The following is an 18,233-nucleotide window of genomic DNA, read 5'->3' on the forward strand; positions in this document are numbered from 1 at the left end:
GGTGTATATATTGGCCAAGAGTGGATTTTTATATATAAAATATACTTATAATTATTATTAATTAATAATTATTTTTAATTAAAATTTTAAATATAAGTTACTTAATTTATGTTTAAAATATATTAATTTTATTAATATTATTTTATAATATTAAATATATTTTTTATATTTTATATTTTCTTTTTGCATATTGGGTTGCATCGCCTACTCGCTATCGCCAGTATTCCGGATTCGCTCGAAATTCGTAGCTCTATTCTATCAAAAGAAAATAAAGGACAAAAGATATATACCTGTCCTCTTCTACAAATGTTCGAAGGACAAGGGTTCTCATCTTTTCGGTGCGCTCTGCGCTGCCGACCTACCTCCTCCACTGCAAGATGACTGTCGCGAAGTGGCTGTCGCGCGTGAAATCTTGCATCACTGGTCCGTCGACGGTTTCGTGGCGTCTGTGAACGCGGCCCTGAGGAAAAACGAGGAGGCTCCTAAGCTGGACAGCGCAGCCTCCCGTCTAGAGAGTTACGACGTCGTGGAATCTAAAGGTCTCGATGAGGAGGTGGAGAAACTGATCAAACTGTACAGCAATCTCGACATTACCACGACGCCGATGCCCGGGTGTCCGAAGGGCAGCCTGAGAACCCTCCTTCGAGAGAAGGATTTGAAACTCAGAGACGCCACCAGCAAAGTATGCGACAATGTTATTTATTGTTAGTCAGATCAAAATTACTTTTATATGAATAAAATAAAACTATATTCAGAAATATAAGTATATGAGATTAAAAGAGAATATCCATGATTGTCAATAATAAGCGAAATAATTGAAAATAATTCTGTTGTAATTTGACTTATTTTATGAAGTAGTTTCTATAGCTAATTTTTTTCTATATCTTAAAGATAGCAATTATTTAATTCTCACTGTGTTGAAATAAGAAATTACGGTCTATTAATTATCCTTTACAGATGGAAGTGCACGTACTATTATTGACCGACATGCTATTGATTTGCAAATCTACAACGAAAAAAATGTTTAAGATCATTAGGCAACCGTATGTTGTCGACCGCATACGAATACACGAGGTCAAAGAACCGTCCAGTATAGGATTGGTTTATCTTAACGAGTACGGGACAGTTTCGGCCGCTTTAATCCTGAGCGCCGGTGACCCGAAACTAGCCAAGGTGACTCGACAAACATCACGAATTACGACAAAGTTCGCGGAATGTTGATTCACTGTTCCGTTCGATTTAGATTCGTTTGTAGTGTACCTTCATTAACGACGGTCTTCACTAATGTCGCTTAACTAGATATAATTATAGTTGAAATTAAATTTTTATCTTTCTTTGTAACTAACAACATGTATATACATAATGCAATTTTTTAATAATCTAGAGAAGATTGAATTAATTAAATTTAAAGTTAAAATTGGTCGATGTCGGTGAAACCGCAAACCTTCATGATTTTAGCTAATGCGGTTTCTAGTTTACGAGCGGAAGTTGTTTTAAACTAACAGTACCACATGCTTTTTCAGTCGTGGATGGAATCCTTGAGACACGCTCAGCAACAATTCGTATTGATGAAAGCACCGTCGCTCGGTGCCGAGCCAGTAATGAATCTGGCACCAGTTAGCAGGCAACCGAGTACTTTGGGCGACGGCGATTTCGAAACGGAAGAGTGCGAGGGGACCTTTCCAAGAACTCCGCGTGGCAGTAGCAGAGCCTCACATGTTAGCAGTCTCGCTCATAGTCATAGGTACGAGGTGTGTTCAAAAAGTATCGCGAATTTTGAATTTTCGCGGGTTACGTATATTCGAATTTTTTTGTGGCGTTATGTTGGTACTCATGTCTCTCACTTATGCCGACAAGCTCGGCCATTTTGAATGTTCACTTAATTGTTGACAGCTGCTTTGCTTGCACGTGTTTTGGATCGTCTTCGATTTTTACCTATTCAAAAAAATGGATCAAAGAACCTGTATCAAATTTTGTGTGAAAAACGAAATTAAGTGCGCGGATGCATTCCGAATGTTGACTGTGGCATACGGAGAAGCTACCTTGGACCGAAGCAACGTTTATCGGTGGTACAAAATGTTCTCAGAAGGCCGAGAAGATGTGAACGACGAAGAGCGTGCCGGACGCCCGAGCACTTCAACAACAGACGAAAAAATTAATGAAGTGGAGAAAATGGTATTGGCCAATCGTCGAATCACCGTTAGAGAAGTTGCTGAGGACCTAGACATATCGATTGGCTCGTGCCATTCGATTTTTATCAATGATTTGGGCATGAGACGGGTCGCCGCGAAATTCGTACCAAAATTGCTCAATTGCGACCAAAAACAGCATCGCATGAACATTGCTAATGAGATGTTGGACTCTGTCCGCGACGACCCAAATTTGCTCCAGAGGGTCATAACTGGTGGCGAATCGTGGGTTTATGGTTATGACGTGGAAACTAAAGCTCAATCATCTCAATGGAAGCTGCCGCACGAACCAAGACCGAAAAAAGCGCGCCAAGTTCGGTCGAATGTGAAAGTTTTGCTTACAGTTTTCTTCGATTGCAGGGGCGTGGTGCATCATGAGTTCTTGTCACAGGGTAGAACGGTCAATAAGGAATATTACCTGCAAGTTATGCGCAATTTGCGCGAAGCAATCCGCCAGAAACGCCCGGATTTGTGGAAGAACAAAAATTGGCTTTTGCACCACGATAACGCCCCTGCTCACACATCGTTGCTTGTGCGCGACTTTTTGGCCAAAAACAACACACTAATGATGCCGCAGCCACCGTATTCCCCAGATCTGGCCCCCTGTGACTTTTTCTTGTTCCCTAAACTGAAGAGGCCCATGAAAGGACGACGTTACGCTACGCTTGACGAGATAAAGACGGCATCGAAGGAGGAGCTGAACAAGATAAAAAAAAATGATTTTTTGAAGTGCTTCGAAGATTGGAAAAACCGTTGGCACAAGTGTATAATATCTCATGGGGATTACTTTGAAGGGGACAAAATAGATATTCATGAATAAATAAATAATTTTTGAAAAAACACAAAATTCGCGATACTTTTTGAACACACCTCGTATGTTTCGAAAAGTAAAAAAAAAGAAATCTCGAAGTCTTGTTGTATTTAAAATGCCTATAAAATGCGTTCCATCATTTCTAGCGGTAGTATGGAGATGGAAGGCGCGTCTCAGGGAAGTAGCAGCTTTCTACCCAGTTATAATCCGAGCAGAAACGTCAGCGTGGAGACGAACGAACAACCGCGAGCGTCGAGTTCGTTGTCGTCGGAGGAAGGTGGCGAATCGAGTTCCGGGCATAATCACAGATCCATGCACATAAGGTGAGCGCGATGTTGAAACGTCAACAAACTTTCGCGATTTCACATTGATGAATCGCAAAGTAAATGGACTGTAATAACATCTCTATTAAAACTCATTGTCCGAATCAGGCGTTCGTTATTGAGTAAATCACCGACGCCGAACACGCTGAGTGTCCAAGTATCGTATTCGAGTCTGGGTCAATCGCTACCCAATCTAACACTGGCTACCTCACCGCAAACTTCTACCGTGTCGCCGACTCCACCGAACTCATTGCTCATCGTGCCGCAGATGACAAAGAGCAAAGACACCCTGCTCTCACCAGGACACCGAGGTAGCAATTACCGACGCGGATCTCTGTGCCTGCGTTTGTCACACTTTTCCGGGACCGAATTTCAATAAAAGACGCACTAACGTAGTCTTGCACACTCTCTAACTCTGCACGCTGATTAGATCATAGTAACATGTAAATTACTATATCACGAGTACTTCTTATTTAGAGCTTCTCTATTTCAAAACCACATGTCTTAATGCCATTTGCTTATTTGTATATTTGTGTTGTATCTTTTTTTACATTTATTTTACACAATTATTTTGCGATAATCAATTGCTTATGTTGTGTCTTGTAATATCCTTCATCTACAAATTCTATGTTAATCTCGGTATTAAGATTTTTTTTTGCGCTGAAGATGGCCCTAAGAAGGATCCGAAACGTCCGCGAATATTTTATTAAGATAATTTGGATCTAAATAAACGATGTGCGTTTGAATGCTTATATAATACATTTAATTTTTTAAAAAATTGCGCCCTATTAACAGCGCCTAGGCTCATATTGCCATTTACTCAGTTTAATGTTTATTTTACAACTTTTGTCAAAAATATAATTTTTATCTTGTTTTTTTATTTTCGGGATTGAAAGATTAGAAAAGATTGGCTATTTTAATCAAAATTCTTCATTAATAATTAAGTGTATAAATTGATAAATAATAATATATAGACATTTTCATTCATCTGTTGCACATGTTTGTTTACATATTTATAAATTGTATTTTAAGAAAACATAATCATATAGGAATGTACATTTTCCAAGAAGTGAAGAAGATAATACGTTATCATGCGATTGTAGCATGTATCGTGAAATTATTCGTTACGTGTTACATAATGATTTGTCATGCTGTGCATCAGATCTATAAAATTGAAAGATACGACAAAGTAATGTAGGATCGGAATTATTTTAAATTATAATATTGTATCGCGTGAATAATTTATCTTAGATATTGCGAATCGATAATAAAAGTACTTGTCTCGACCGTTATATTTACTCGAGACAAACTCGGCATTATAATATGGACGCAAACAAAAACAGTGTAAGTCGACTCGGATTGTTTCGTGAGACAGCCAAGTAAAAACAATATCTCCGATTACCTTGACGAGGTCGTAAGACAAAGCAATAACCGAAAAGTCAAGAATTATCTAGAAGTCTAAGCGAAAGAAATAAATACAGCCGATTAACTGTCGGAAGGAACAGTCCTCGCTCGAATTTAATACCGTTGACATTGCCAAATTATATTGTATCTTGAGCCAAATATATTCTATCTTATTTTTCACTGAGGGATTTAGAACAATTTCTTTACTGCCGTTCATCTGCGCTTACAGTAATTAAAACGCCATTTCGATATTGAATAATGAGTATTATTTGTGAGCATTAGCTTGATTTGTGTGAGTTTTAAAATAAACGTGCAAAATATGATTTTAATTGATAAGAAAATCAAATTTCATTTAATCTTTCTTGCGGATAATTCTATACAAAATTAAAAAAATGCAAATTATTCCGAGAAATGAATTATAGATGAGTCGTCGTAACGGATTGCAACTTGATACCTATGCCAACGCAAACATGAAATTAAATTCATCAATTCAAAAGTCATTTGTGAACTTGTGCAAGTCATTGTATATTGCGATAAAAAGGTCCAATTTAAAAAGCCATTTCGTTAACGTAATTTGCAAGGTATTTCGTCTCCTATTATAACCCTATTACACAGTTGGAAAATTTGTGTTTTCTTGTTAAAAACGGACCCCGTTAAAACTTTTGTGTTAAATATTTAACACATTCATGTGTTAATTTAACATATTGCTGTTATGTTAATTGGACTCAAATGTTAAATTATTAAAACAACTAAAAAAAAGTGTAAAAATAACACAATGTATATCTATTTTTAATTTTACACAATAAATATGTTCCGTATTATTAGTGACAAGATTTATCTGTTAAAATTTACAGAAAAAAATGTTAATTTTACTTTATAATATAAGTGGGGGTGATAAAATGTAAAATTAACAATATTTTTAGTTAATTTTTACATTAAAACTATGTTAATTTTACACAAAATTTATTTTAAGTTTATTTGAAGTTTGCATTTATTTTATGCTAAAATATTAACACAATATTCGGACTTCCGTTTCCGGTTGCGTGATAGAAGGTTGGAGTGCTGTCAGAGAGTGTGTTTTGAGTGGTTATTAGAGGTAGGAGGAGGAGAAGAGGTGAGAGAGAGTGAGTCAGTGAGAATCTGGAGTGAGTGCAAGCCGGGGGATTGCAGGCGAGTTGGTAGAGAAGGGAAAAGAGCGGTGAGAAGAGAGTAAAGTGGTGCAGGTGGAGTGAGTCAGCAATTAGGGAGATAGGTGAGAACAGGTGTAGAGAGATCGGAGCAGGTGTAGTAGGTATAGGGAAAGAGAAAAAGGTAGGTGGCGCGAGAAAAGTCACTAGACATAGAGTAAGAGAAGTATAGAAGGGAAATGGATGAGGTGCAAAGAATAAAGAATGTTGAGAAGAGGGAGAGAAGGGCTAGCACGGGGACGCCGGAAGAGGTTTTAAAAAGGAAAAGGGATGAATTAGAGGATATGGGATTGAGAAAAGAGATGGAGGAGAAAGGGGACATACAGTGGTTATTTAGGAAAAGTAAAAAGGTGATAAGATCGCCAGAGACAGGAAGGAGAGAGGAGGCAGGAGGGATGGGGGAGAACATAAGAGAGATGGGGAGGGAATGGAAGGAGGAAATAATCAGAGAGATGAGAGAGATAAGAAGAGAAATTAAAGAGGAGATTAAGGAGGGAATAAGAGGACAGGAAGAAATAAGAGAGGAGATAAGGGAAAGGGACGTAATGTTCTTGTTAGAAACATGGGTAGATGAAAAAGGGTGGGAGAAGATAAGAGGGAGGTTACCTGTGGGATTTAAGTGGGAGGTGCAATATGCGAGGAAGAAAAATAGGAAAGGAAGGGCAATGGGGGGAATAGTAGTAGGGGTAAGAAAAGGGTTAGGAATAGAAGAAAAGGGTGGGCGGAGAAGGAAGGAATGATGGAGGTGATGATAAGGAAAAAGGGGGAGAGATGGAGATTGGTGGATGTGAACGTAAATGGGGATTTAGAAGAGAAATTAGGAGAGATGAGGGAGTGGACGGAGGAGGAGGGAGGTGGGATTAGAACGATAATAGGGGAGGATTTTAATGCTAGAACAGGAGAATTGGGGGGAAGGGTAAGGATAGGGGGGGAGAAGAGGAGGGAAAGGAAAGAAGGTCGAAGGATGCAAAGGTGAATGGGGAAGGGAAATTGTTAGTGAGAAGATTAGAGGAGATAGGGTGGGCAATTGTGAATGGAGGGGTAGCAGGAGATGAGGAGGGGAGCTGGATGTACATGGGGCCGAATGGGAGATCAGTCATTGATTATGTGATTGTGAAGGAGGAGGTGAGGGAGGAAATTATGAGGGTAGAGATAGGAGATAGGATTGACTCGGACCACATGCCGGTAGTGGTAAGGAAAGAGGTGGAACTGGTCGGGAGAGGGGAAGAAGGAATTCAGGGAGAGGTTAGGAGTGATAGGGGAGAGGCAGGGAGATGAACAAGAAGAGAGAGGGGTAGAGGTGGAGTGGGGGAGGATGGAAAGAAAAATACAGGAAGTGCTAAGTAAGGGAAATGGGGGGGAAAGTAGGGAGGAGAGAAGAAAAAGGGGAGGGTGGTTTGATGAGGAGTGCAGAAAAGATAAGGGGGAGGTGGCAAAGGAGTTGAAAAGATGGAAGAGAAAAGGGGGGGAGGGAAAGGAATTAGAGAGGAAAAGAATAAGAGAAGAAAGAAGGAGTACAAGGGATTATGTAGGAAGAAGAAAGAGGAGGAGAATGAAGAATGGACTAGGAGGGCAGTGGAAGCGAGGACGGAGGGACAGGTATGGGAGGTAATTAGGAAAGAGAGGAGAAGGGGGAAAGGAGGGGGGGAGAAGGGATTGAGATGGAAGAATGGAACAGTTATTTTAGGGATTTATTAGGGGAGGTGGAGTCAAGAGTGGTGTTGGGAGGAAGCAGGAGGATAAGGGAGAAGGTGGAAGATCAGGAAGATCAGATAGAGAGGGGAGAAATTAGGAGGGCGATAGGAAGGATAAAAGATGGGAAGGCGGTGGGAGTGGATGGAATACCAGGAGAAGTGTGGAAATATGGCGGAGAGGGGCTAGAAGGGTGTGGGAATTATGTAATAGGATATGGAAGGGGGAAGGGGGGTGGATTAGAGAATGGTGTGAGGGATTGAATACTGGAAGAGAGGGGAGAAAAGTTCTGGACAGGGAGGGGAGTGAGGCAGGGGTGTCCTCTGAGTCCGCTGCTGTTTAATATGATGATGGCGGACTTGGAGGAGGAGATGAGGAAAGGGAGATGGGGAGGAGTGAGGTTGGGAGAGGATGGAAAAATTAGGTAGATATTTGGAGGGGAAGGGATTGAAGTTGAATGAGAGCAAGTCGAAGGTGATGAGGTGCAGGAAGGGGGGAGGGAGGCTGAAGAAAGCTAGTTGGTATTGGAAGAGAAAGAAGTTGGAGGAGGTAAAGGAGTACAAGTATTTAGGCTATATGTAGTACAAAGGAATGGGGGGCAGGATGGACAGGTGCGGGAGAGGATGAGGAGGGGGGCAGCAGTATTGGGGCAAGTATGGGGGATAGGAAAGAGGAGATTTGGGGGTAATTGGGGGAGGAGAGTATGGCTTTTCGATGCGGTAGTGTGGACGTGTGGAGGAAGCGAGAGGGGGAAGGCGGTGAGGGGAGAGGGGGAGAGGGAGAGAGTGAGAGAGAGAAAGTGGAGGAGGGAAGGCGGAAGTAGCCGGAAGCGGAGGTCCAACATTAGAGTAAGCTAGTAATAAGATTGCGTAAGATAGGAGGGGGAGGGTGAGAGTGTGTGTGGAGGGGTAGTTAGAGCGTAAAGAGAGAGATGAAAGAGAGGTAAATGGTGCGAAGAGATAGGGCGAGAGTAAGGCGGAGTGGCGTGGCGTTTTGTTTTTTGTATATTGTATAGGCTAAGTCATAGGTTAAGGATAGATTATAAGTGGAAGTAAAGTTTGTGTAAAGGTTTGGGACCGCTCCTTAAGTGAAAAAGCGCCTTGCAATCCTCAAGTGGGGCAGCAATAAACGTTTCTAATCTAATCTAATCTATTAACACAATATTCGTGTCACCATTTAACATATCCGTATTATGTTAAATTAACACAAAAATTTCTGTGGACCGTTGATATTGGGACAGGTGATATTTGTTAAATTTAACACAAATTTTTCAACTGTGTACTTTTCATCTAGATTAATTTTATTTTGTATCAAAATTTTTTGAAATTAATTTATTTATACCTGTCGTCATTCATATATGTATATAAGTTGCATGAGATAAAAAATACTTTATTGCGATATACGCGGATTATTATTTAGAGTTAAATATTCATCAATCATGGAGAGAGAATAATCTCTCGAGAAAAATTAAAATCATTTCAAAAAACAATTGTCTTAATATACAATTCGAAACAGCGGCGATAAGTTTGAATCTCCAAATCCGCCTTTATATGTTCCGGAAGCTTGTCCCACACGCAGTGAACGTAATTGCCGCACATTCGCAATAAAACTGTTTTCGACACAAATTGTAGCTGTTCGGCGCTCAAATTACAAATATCGTAAGGACTTGATAGCAAGACAAACATTTTTTCGTTACTGAGCAATTCGCGGTTCCGCGCAGCTATAAATAGGCAGACGTTCGATCCAATCAGGAGTGTGAACATGAATTTCGTGCGACAACCTTTCGCGATGTGCGTGACGAATTACGACGCCAGATTACGATGGGGGACAACGCGGAGATGCGTAGACACGGTACGATACTGCCGACTACTATACGCGCGATCGTTTGCGGCCCCTCGAATTGCGGTAAAACTAACGTGTTGATTAGTTTGATAGAAAGCCCGCACGGCGTCCGCTTTGAAAACGTGTACGTGTACTCAAAATCGCTGCAACAGCTAAAATATCGGTATCTGGAGAATTTGTTGACGTCGATCGATGAAATCGGCTATTTTACATTCTCCAATAACAGTGACGTCATTCCACCGAGCGAAGCATGTCCAAACTCGATTTTCGTTTTCGATGACGTGGCGTGTGACAAACAAAATACGATAAGAGAGTACTTTTCAATGGGACGCCACTCGAACGTCGACTGCTTCTATCTCTGTCAGACATACGCAAGAATACCGAAACATCTTATACGCGACAACGCAAACCTGCTAATCTTGTTTAAACAGGACGGTACCAACTTGAAACATGTGTACAACGATCACGTGAATACCGACATGTCATATGAGGATTTCAGTGAATTATGTCGTACTTGTTGGCAGCAAAAGTATGGATTTCTAGTGATAGATAAGGATAGCTCGCTTACGAACGGCCGATACAGAAACGGATTTAACGTGTTCGCGATACCGCAAAACAATTAGTCGTTGCCGATGTTCTGTCGAGAGAGGTGAAACACGAGCGTTCGACACTCTACCGACATGGTTGAGAACGATAATATTCGCGAACGTGAAAAGATAGCGAAGGAGATTGCGAAAACGAGTGAAGCAATCCGCAAGAAACATCGCGCTTTGAAGACCGGTAAGATCGATGACGATATCGCGGTCAAGACCCATTTTAGACCTATTATTGAGCCGCTACAAAAGATTGTCGACAACTCGATCGCGGTGAATAACGAGCCGGAAATTACCGCAAAGATTAAAATCTTACCCATCAAGCGGTACAAGGAGGAGGAGGAGGAGGAGTTGGAAGAGGAGAAGGATGATGCGACACCGAAAAAGAGGAAACGGTCAAACCCGAATCGCTCATCGACACCGCGTACATCGAATGCTTTATTGGATGAACCGATGATAAGCTCTACACCGTTCGCGACAACGAGAATCGTACAACCTATGATACCCGAAACACTCGCAAACGAAAATGTTTTCGAAACCTCGGGCAGCACGCTCGAAACATCGTTTGTTCGAAACACATTACAAACGCTGGAAGGTCGAGAAATGTTGCGAAAGCACTTGGGACCACTGGGACAAGAGTACTCGTACATGAGCACTCTCCTCGGTGGCGACAAAGAAAGGAAAATCGATCACGTGTACGGTGTCTATTTCGATAAGGATGAAATGCGTCTCGGTAACAAACGATTCGACATTGACAAATATGACTCTATAATTATAGACGAAGTGAAGTACATCGGTACACCAGGATTATACGAATTGATCTTCAAGAGAATTCCCGATGATGACATTTACACGGAGGATGTATAAATACAAGAGCATATTATTGGCGACGAACGCGCATAAACGCAATTATGACACACAAGGCCAATTACGAAACCACAGGGGATACAAGTACAAACATATAATCGCACCATTGATATCGATTGAAAAGAAAAAATCTGGAAAGAGAGTATTCATGCCTCACGCGATGGCACTAACCGACAATAAAATCGATTACATACACTGGGATGACCCCAACGAGCTAGTGGATCGGGTACGATTGCTGGACGCTTCGCGCCGAGCTGGCCACAACGCTCACGACAATGAGATCCTGTCGATCATCGAGGAATTTCGCGAAGCAGGCATTATTATAAATTGAATGGTGTCTCGACAAATCTAATCAGTCGATCAGCGTCACTCGTATCGGGGGAAAAAAATGCCTATCAACAAATTTGGATTATTCGAACCAAGAAATGATGCAACCGGCACAAGCGATCATTGGGATAGATTGGTGAAAAGTTACGTGCGCGGAAACGCTCTGTGTCGTGTCGCTACAGACTATGATGCAACCTGAAGCTGACACTGATGCCGTCAACAAACTGTATGTGGAATCCTGCGTTAAAAGATTGATGAATCAACAGAAAGAATCAGATGAGAAGCTGACTTCGTTCGAGAAGGATGTGCGGGCAATACAGATTGTGATAAACGAACCTCAATGCGCGGCTAACGCTAACTCAGAAACGGCTATCAACCTGAATGAGCAGCAGTGAACGGGTTAGGAGCGGCTATCGAACGGTTATCGAACGGCTACGAACAATTATCGAACGGCTACGAACAATTATCGAACGGCTACGAAGGATTATCGAACTGCTATCTAACTACAATGAGTGGTAGTGGTAGTAAACGGCCTAGCAACAGCTGCGAACGAGGGTACGAACAACTCAAGCAGGGTTGCGAACGAGGCTACGAACAAGTCATTAAAGACTACATACAAGGCTACAAACAACTCAAGCAGGGCTGCGAACGGGTCAGTAACGGCTGCGAACGGGTCAGGAGAGGCTACGAACGGGTTAGAAACGACTGTGAACAAGGCTGCGAACGAATCAAGAACGATTTTCGAATGGGTCAAGAACGGAAGTAAACAACGCAAGAACGGCTCAAGAACGGCTCAAGAACGGGTCAAGAACGGTTCAAGAACGGGTCAGAAACGGCTACGAACGGCTCAAGAACGGGTCAAGAACGGAAATGAGCGTTAAAACAAGCAGCGACAAACGGCGATCGAGAAAAGTCGACGAAGCGATGAAACAACATAGTTTGGAGAGACGGCAGTTGGTAAACGAACTGCACGCGCCGGCGAAAAAACATTTTCCCCGAAGACACGTCATAGTGCGGGGATACGATGATTTGTGGCAAGCCGACATCGTCGAGATGCGTCCGTATTCTCGTTTCAACAAAGGTTATCACTACATACTCACCGTCATCGATGTGTTGAGCAAGTACGCGTGGGCCATACCACTCAAGAGTAAAGGTGGAAGCGAGACGGCTGACGCTATCGCCGAGATAATTCGAGATAGCAAGAGATGCCAGAGAAACATGCAAACCGATATGGGGAAAGAATTTTATAACGCCGACGTGCAACGGCTTATACGGAAACATAACATCAATCACTATTCTACATATTCGGTATTGAAGGCATCGGTTGTGGAGCGATTCAATCGCACGCTGAAGAACGACATGTGGAAGATGTTTACGCTGAACGGAACTTACAAGTGGATCGACGCGTTGGCGGAACTCGTATCGGATTACAACGCGCGCAAGCATCGAACGATCGGCATGCAACACGCCGACGTCACCCCCGCGATCGCTGATAAACTTTTAAAAACAGTATATAGTAACATAAAGATTGCCGCTCCGGCAAAGTTCAAAGTAGGTGACCCGGTACGCGTTAGCAAGTACAAGAAACTTTTTGAGAAGGGTTACACACCAAATTGGACAACCGAAGTATTTAAAATTGTTAAAGTGCAGCGTACTAATCCCGTAACCTATCTACTCGAGGACTATCGCAAAACATCTGTCGCTGGAGCGTTTTACGAGCACGAGTTGCATAGCGCGAATTATCCGGACGTATATCTCGTGGAGAAAGTACTGCGCAGGAGGGGTGACGAGGTTTACGTAAAATGGCTGGGATTTGACAATTCGCACAACTCTTGGATACATAAGGACAATGCAATTTAATTCATACAAATTGTATTTATTAATTACTCAAAAATTAAAAAATATATAATATGTACAACATATAAAAATATATAAGATCTTTATTAATACATCTTTTCCGTTACTATATGAAATACATATACATATGTTACATAACATTATATCACACATACATTATATTACATTACATTTTATAAGGGTATCTGGTAATGTCCCCATGGTAATGTGTCGGTCGAATCAGGTATGATATACCGCTTATCGTCGTACGGACTTAGAGCAATTTTCGTCTCGCGAATGGTGTATACTTCATGCAATTTCGATCTAATACATGACTGACTACGTGTCATTTCAATCTCTTCATTCAGGCACCGCGTATAATCGTCGAATGTTATCGTTCTCGCGACAACGTTACTTTTGACACCTTTAACCTTTTTTGTATCTTTCTTACCATCTACTCGCAAAGCGTACATTTTTGCTCTAAGTCCTACAAATTCAGTCATTATCGTACCGTTATTTTTATCTTTCATTAGACCTGGCACCTTTTTATCACAAGCGGTATACCATACGCGTTGTCAATTGGATAATCGCTCGTATCGAATCTAGCGATATCGCGTTTCATATTTTCATACACGTCTTCGCATTTAATATGATATATTAAACTATCTGTATCGGTGTACATTACCCGACATCTGTCACGATAGAGCGGTGACTCGTGATGAAATTCGTACAGACACACTTTCGATATGTCGAGTATACACATACCAACATAGATTGGTTTGTTAAATTTTACTTCTAGTTTACGTAATTCTACGGCAATTAAATTTTCTGAAAAGACGCTCCTGCTATGGAAATTTGGTTTCGCTATCATCGCCTCTGCACCGTATCGTCCGTCCCACTTTGTCAATAATTTTACATCTACATGATTACGCACATTTTCCATCGTGTTGCCAAATACCGCGTTGTTCATCAATTTGTACAAATTTTTCTCAAAATCATTTTTCGCTTGTGTTCTAAATTTTGTATTTAGTTCAATGTAATCGCGGAGCCATGCGGATTGAGTGAATTGTAATACGCGATGTATTTTTGTAACGCGAAGGCCGTGACGCGTGCACTGCTGCAGGTTGCGATAGTGTATGACGTAACGCTTCTTATCATATAGCGTTGCGAGAAGCTTATCTTCCCGGGCGGTTTGTCACGTGTCGGGCAAAACGGTAGGTCAGTGTGCATGTCGTGAAGATGTTGCGGATATTCTAAATCTATTTCGAGGATATAGCCTGTAGGAATCGAGCGCTATTGACGAGATGTCAAAATTAGATATATCGTCGAAGCAATTCTAATGTTATATTTGTATGTTTTAACATGGCATCCCATGTATACCAGGGAAGAGTATAATAATACGTAGGGTCGAGTCCGTAACTCGCGATGCAAATGTCGCGAAAGTTTTCAAATATATCTGCCAACCACAAGACGTCAGTTTTTAAGTACAGATCGCTGTATTCACCCAAGGTTTGAATGGAGAACTGCTGCCACACGTTGACGGCGTGTGCGTAGTCGCTCTCGGATACAGTGTCACTGGTTAAAGAATTGTAAAACGATTCGCGTGGTGGTAAACGCGTGTCCTGCAGCCTGTCCACGTAGTCAATGTACTCGTACGGAAAGACACCTTTTCGCGTTAATAATTCAAAATTGTTAGCGAATAATGCGGAAAAATTGGAACGCAAAATTTTTAACTTATCCTTATTCAAAATAGATGCCAATTTGTCAAGACTAGCATTGAGAAATTTGTATGAATCGATGAATCGTAATTTCATGCAAGCTTTCCGATCTTTATCGTCGTCGGTACTATTGACGGTCTTCGTAAATGAAATGTATTTTTCTTTTGTTATTGGAAGCACATCTACGCGTCCTTCATACGCGGTAGCTATTTCTTTTATGATAAAATGTGCGTCATAGCCGGATAGATTATGGAAAACTACAGGAATGACATAAGAGTCTTTGTAGTTTAGATTACAGTTTGAGTGCGCGGGACCCCTGTATCGCCCGGTCAGATGACAATGATCGCGTACGCGTGTATCATCCGGCGCAAACGGTTTCTCGCATATATGACAATGCGTGGCGCTATGAAATTTTTCCCATTCATCTTGCGTTAATTTTGTCATGTGGACATTATCAGACAAAATACCCTTTACGCGATGCGCTAAATTTTTAAGTTCTTCGGCGAACCATGAAATCGATACTACGGCGAGAATTATACGCGGATAACGAGTTGTCGTACGAACATTGCACGTAATACCCAACGCTAAATACCTCGTGATGTTGGGAGTATGACGCATGTTCCGGCGTCTTCTTCAGCACACACTCCAAGTCGGCGTACACTACGAAGGGAAGTCGCTCCTTTCTGTTGTAGTTGTTGAAGTCGAGCCACTTGTCTTTATCGCTTGGTAATCGGATAGCGCAGTCGTTCATTTCTCGACAGTCCGCAATGTGAGCCTCCAATTTTTCGCTCAAATTAAAGAAGTGCAAGCATCTGTGAAAGAAAAAAAATTACAATTTTATTTACAATTTTATTTACAATTATTATATAGTTTGCAATAAATATACATACCGATCGCAGATATATTTTTGACCATTGTGTTTGCTCAGTTGCGTGCTGACAAGCCGGGATAGATTTTTTATATACGCGAAATGTCCAACGCTGTCGTCCTCCTCCACATACAGCATATTTACATGTTTTTCTCTCTTCCGATCGGTGAGCTGTATCGGAAGAATAGATAATTCCTTCTTCCTCTCAATGCCGTAGACGTTAATTGAGATGTTATTTGCCAGTTCAAACTTTTTAATTTGATTTAAGTCATCGGAAACTCAATGTCCTGAAGATTTAACACTGTCGTGTAATGGGGATATGAAAATTCTCGTTCCACATGTCTTTCTGCGGGGTACAGAGCGGCCACCACTGACCACGCGAAACATGCATTTTCCGTTGATCGCACGTTCACCACTGCTCTCTTCGTCATAATTTCTCGCGGTAAGTTTAGATAACACCCCGCGCGCATAGGATTGCACTTGTTGACGTTGACCGTAAGATCAAGGATTCGTGACAATGCCCATCCGCTATCACGTTCCTGAAACTCTTCGAGAGACGCCAATGTGGATTCGATGACATGCCGCTCATACCACTCGTGTAAATCGGACGTGCGAAAGAGTTCATAATTTCGCGTGTTAATGCTTTTGTTGGAGCGCTTATCACCTGTCACAAACTCACCGTTGAACACGGTATTTACTTTTGCACAGTTGTGTATTTTTATAACATCTTGCACTTGCTCGAGTACTACACTACTAGCGTCTTCCAAAAATTGTCGCGGTTCGATATAGTCTGCGTTAATCACCGCACCTGTCAGTATCCGATTTTCGAACGCGGTATCGATCTCTCGCCAAACGAGTCTTCCCGTGTTATTATCGCCACTGTAATTACCGCCACTGTAATTACCACCACTGGGTATAAACTGTCTCTGCAATCGAGTCTTTGCACCCTCGAGTCGCGCGATTCTAGCAACCAAAGATTGTCTATATCCAATGGAGAGTCGCGGACGCTTGACACGACTGCGTTCTTCGAGCAGTTTGATAAAGTCCTCGCAGCGCAGCGCCCATTCAAAATATTCGCCCAAGGTGGTGATTTGATGGGACCGCTCCAACAGGTCGCGTTCGTTCTGCTCGATGTTTTCCATTATTTCTTTTATTCACTATTATACCACTAACACTTCTAATACAAGAAAGTAACCACTAAACTTTTTTCACCGCTGCATCTATGCGCTTTCAAATCGTACTATGGTTTGACGCGCTCTCATCCTCCTTATATATATTTCACCTAATTCTATCTCCTTTTCTAACATTTGGCGTATCTCAAAAGATAGTTTCCCGAGATATCGGTTTTATGGATAGAGGAGTAAGGACACAAGCTGCCGAACGTTGGCGCCGATACGTTGCATTCTTCCTTAAAAAATATTAAGAAAAATGTTTCGCTCTCGTTTTTATGGGAGATTTTCCGCGAGGGTACAAAGCTGCCGAACGTCAACGCTTTTGCACCTAACGTTTAGACATGTTCGTCGCAGCGTCGGCCCTAAAATCTTCATTCCTTTCCTAATGATAAAATGTCCATAAAATGAAAAACATAGTTTTAATGAACTCTAGAACGCTCCGTTGACGAGCAGCCGGACATCGGCGCTTCCGTAATAAAATTATATTAACGAGGGTACAAAATTGTCAATCATTGGCGCTTGTTCTATACCTTTTTGGGGAAAATGTCTAAGACCCCTCATAAAAAAGTCGTAAAGATACCATCTACAAATATTGCACTCAGAAAACTCCCCCTCCTTTGTCGAAACATCCCCCTCCACCCGCGTGACGTCAACCCCCGCGCCTACGAGATACCCCCACCCCGCGTGACGTCATACCCCTCGTCTCGGAGAACCCCCCGCGCCCCGCACCCCCCTCAGAGGACCTGGGTTAGAACTCTCATAGTATTACTACTATAGACGCCTCTACTCCGTCCCATCCGAGGCATTTGCTAAGGCAAAAGAGCTCGCAAAAAGAGAAGAGCTGGATCGAGACCGATATAAGACGCGTGATCGCCGCGAACCAGAACCGCCGCGTAACGAACACACTCGTCGAATATATCCCCAGACAGCACCCCGCAACGAAACTTATTTTCGCGATCGCTACCCGAATAATACGCTACGTAGCAATCCAGTCAGACCCCCCGTAACGCGAGAGAGAGAGGAGCGCCCAACATACAACGATAGACGACAAACGTATAATAACACGAATGTTAATACGAACGCTCCTATTCGCCATAACGACCGTCCCAACAAATGGTGCCGTTACTGCAAGAACAGCGGCTACGAAATCGAAGAATGCCGGAAACGCGAGTATAATAACAACTTACAAAGGAACGAGTCGGTTAACGCGCTGAGCCCCGCGGGAAGGTCGGGTACACCTCACCAAGGGGCTCCCCCTCAAACGACCCGCCCGGTAAATTTAGTCGAAGGGACGAATACCGAGAAGCCAGAATCGCAACTCTAAATCTGCAAGGGCATTCGCACGCGCCCACCGTCGCGTTAGTCGCTGACGGGCTTTTACACGAAACAACATTCATGATAGAT

General features: G+C 42.1%; 1 protein-coding gene across 1 annotated transcript; it reads left to right on the forward strand.

Annotated features, from left to right (window-relative positions):
- Positions 1-377: 377 nt before the first annotated feature.
- On the forward strand, positions 378-3,702 carry LOC145948095 (uncharacterized; the record flags this gene model as incomplete). The annotated part of the gene is made up of 5 exons (XM_083057854.1): positions 378-682; positions 958-1,173; positions 1,524-1,744; positions 3,147-3,323; positions 3,432-3,702. Coding segments are annotated over 5 exons (1,190 nt in total), but the record flags the coding sequence as incomplete, so codon positions are not given.
- Positions 3,703-18,233: the final 14,531 nt, after the last annotated feature.

This window comes from Prenolepis imparis, unplaced genomic scaffold (assembly GCF_030444845.1).
Source record: "Prenolepis imparis isolate NDT839.2.m4 unplaced genomic scaffold, iyPreImpa1.0 SCAF_238, whole genome shotgun sequence".
NCBI lineage: Eukaryota > Metazoa > Arthropoda > Insecta > Hymenoptera > Formicidae > Prenolepis > Prenolepis imparis.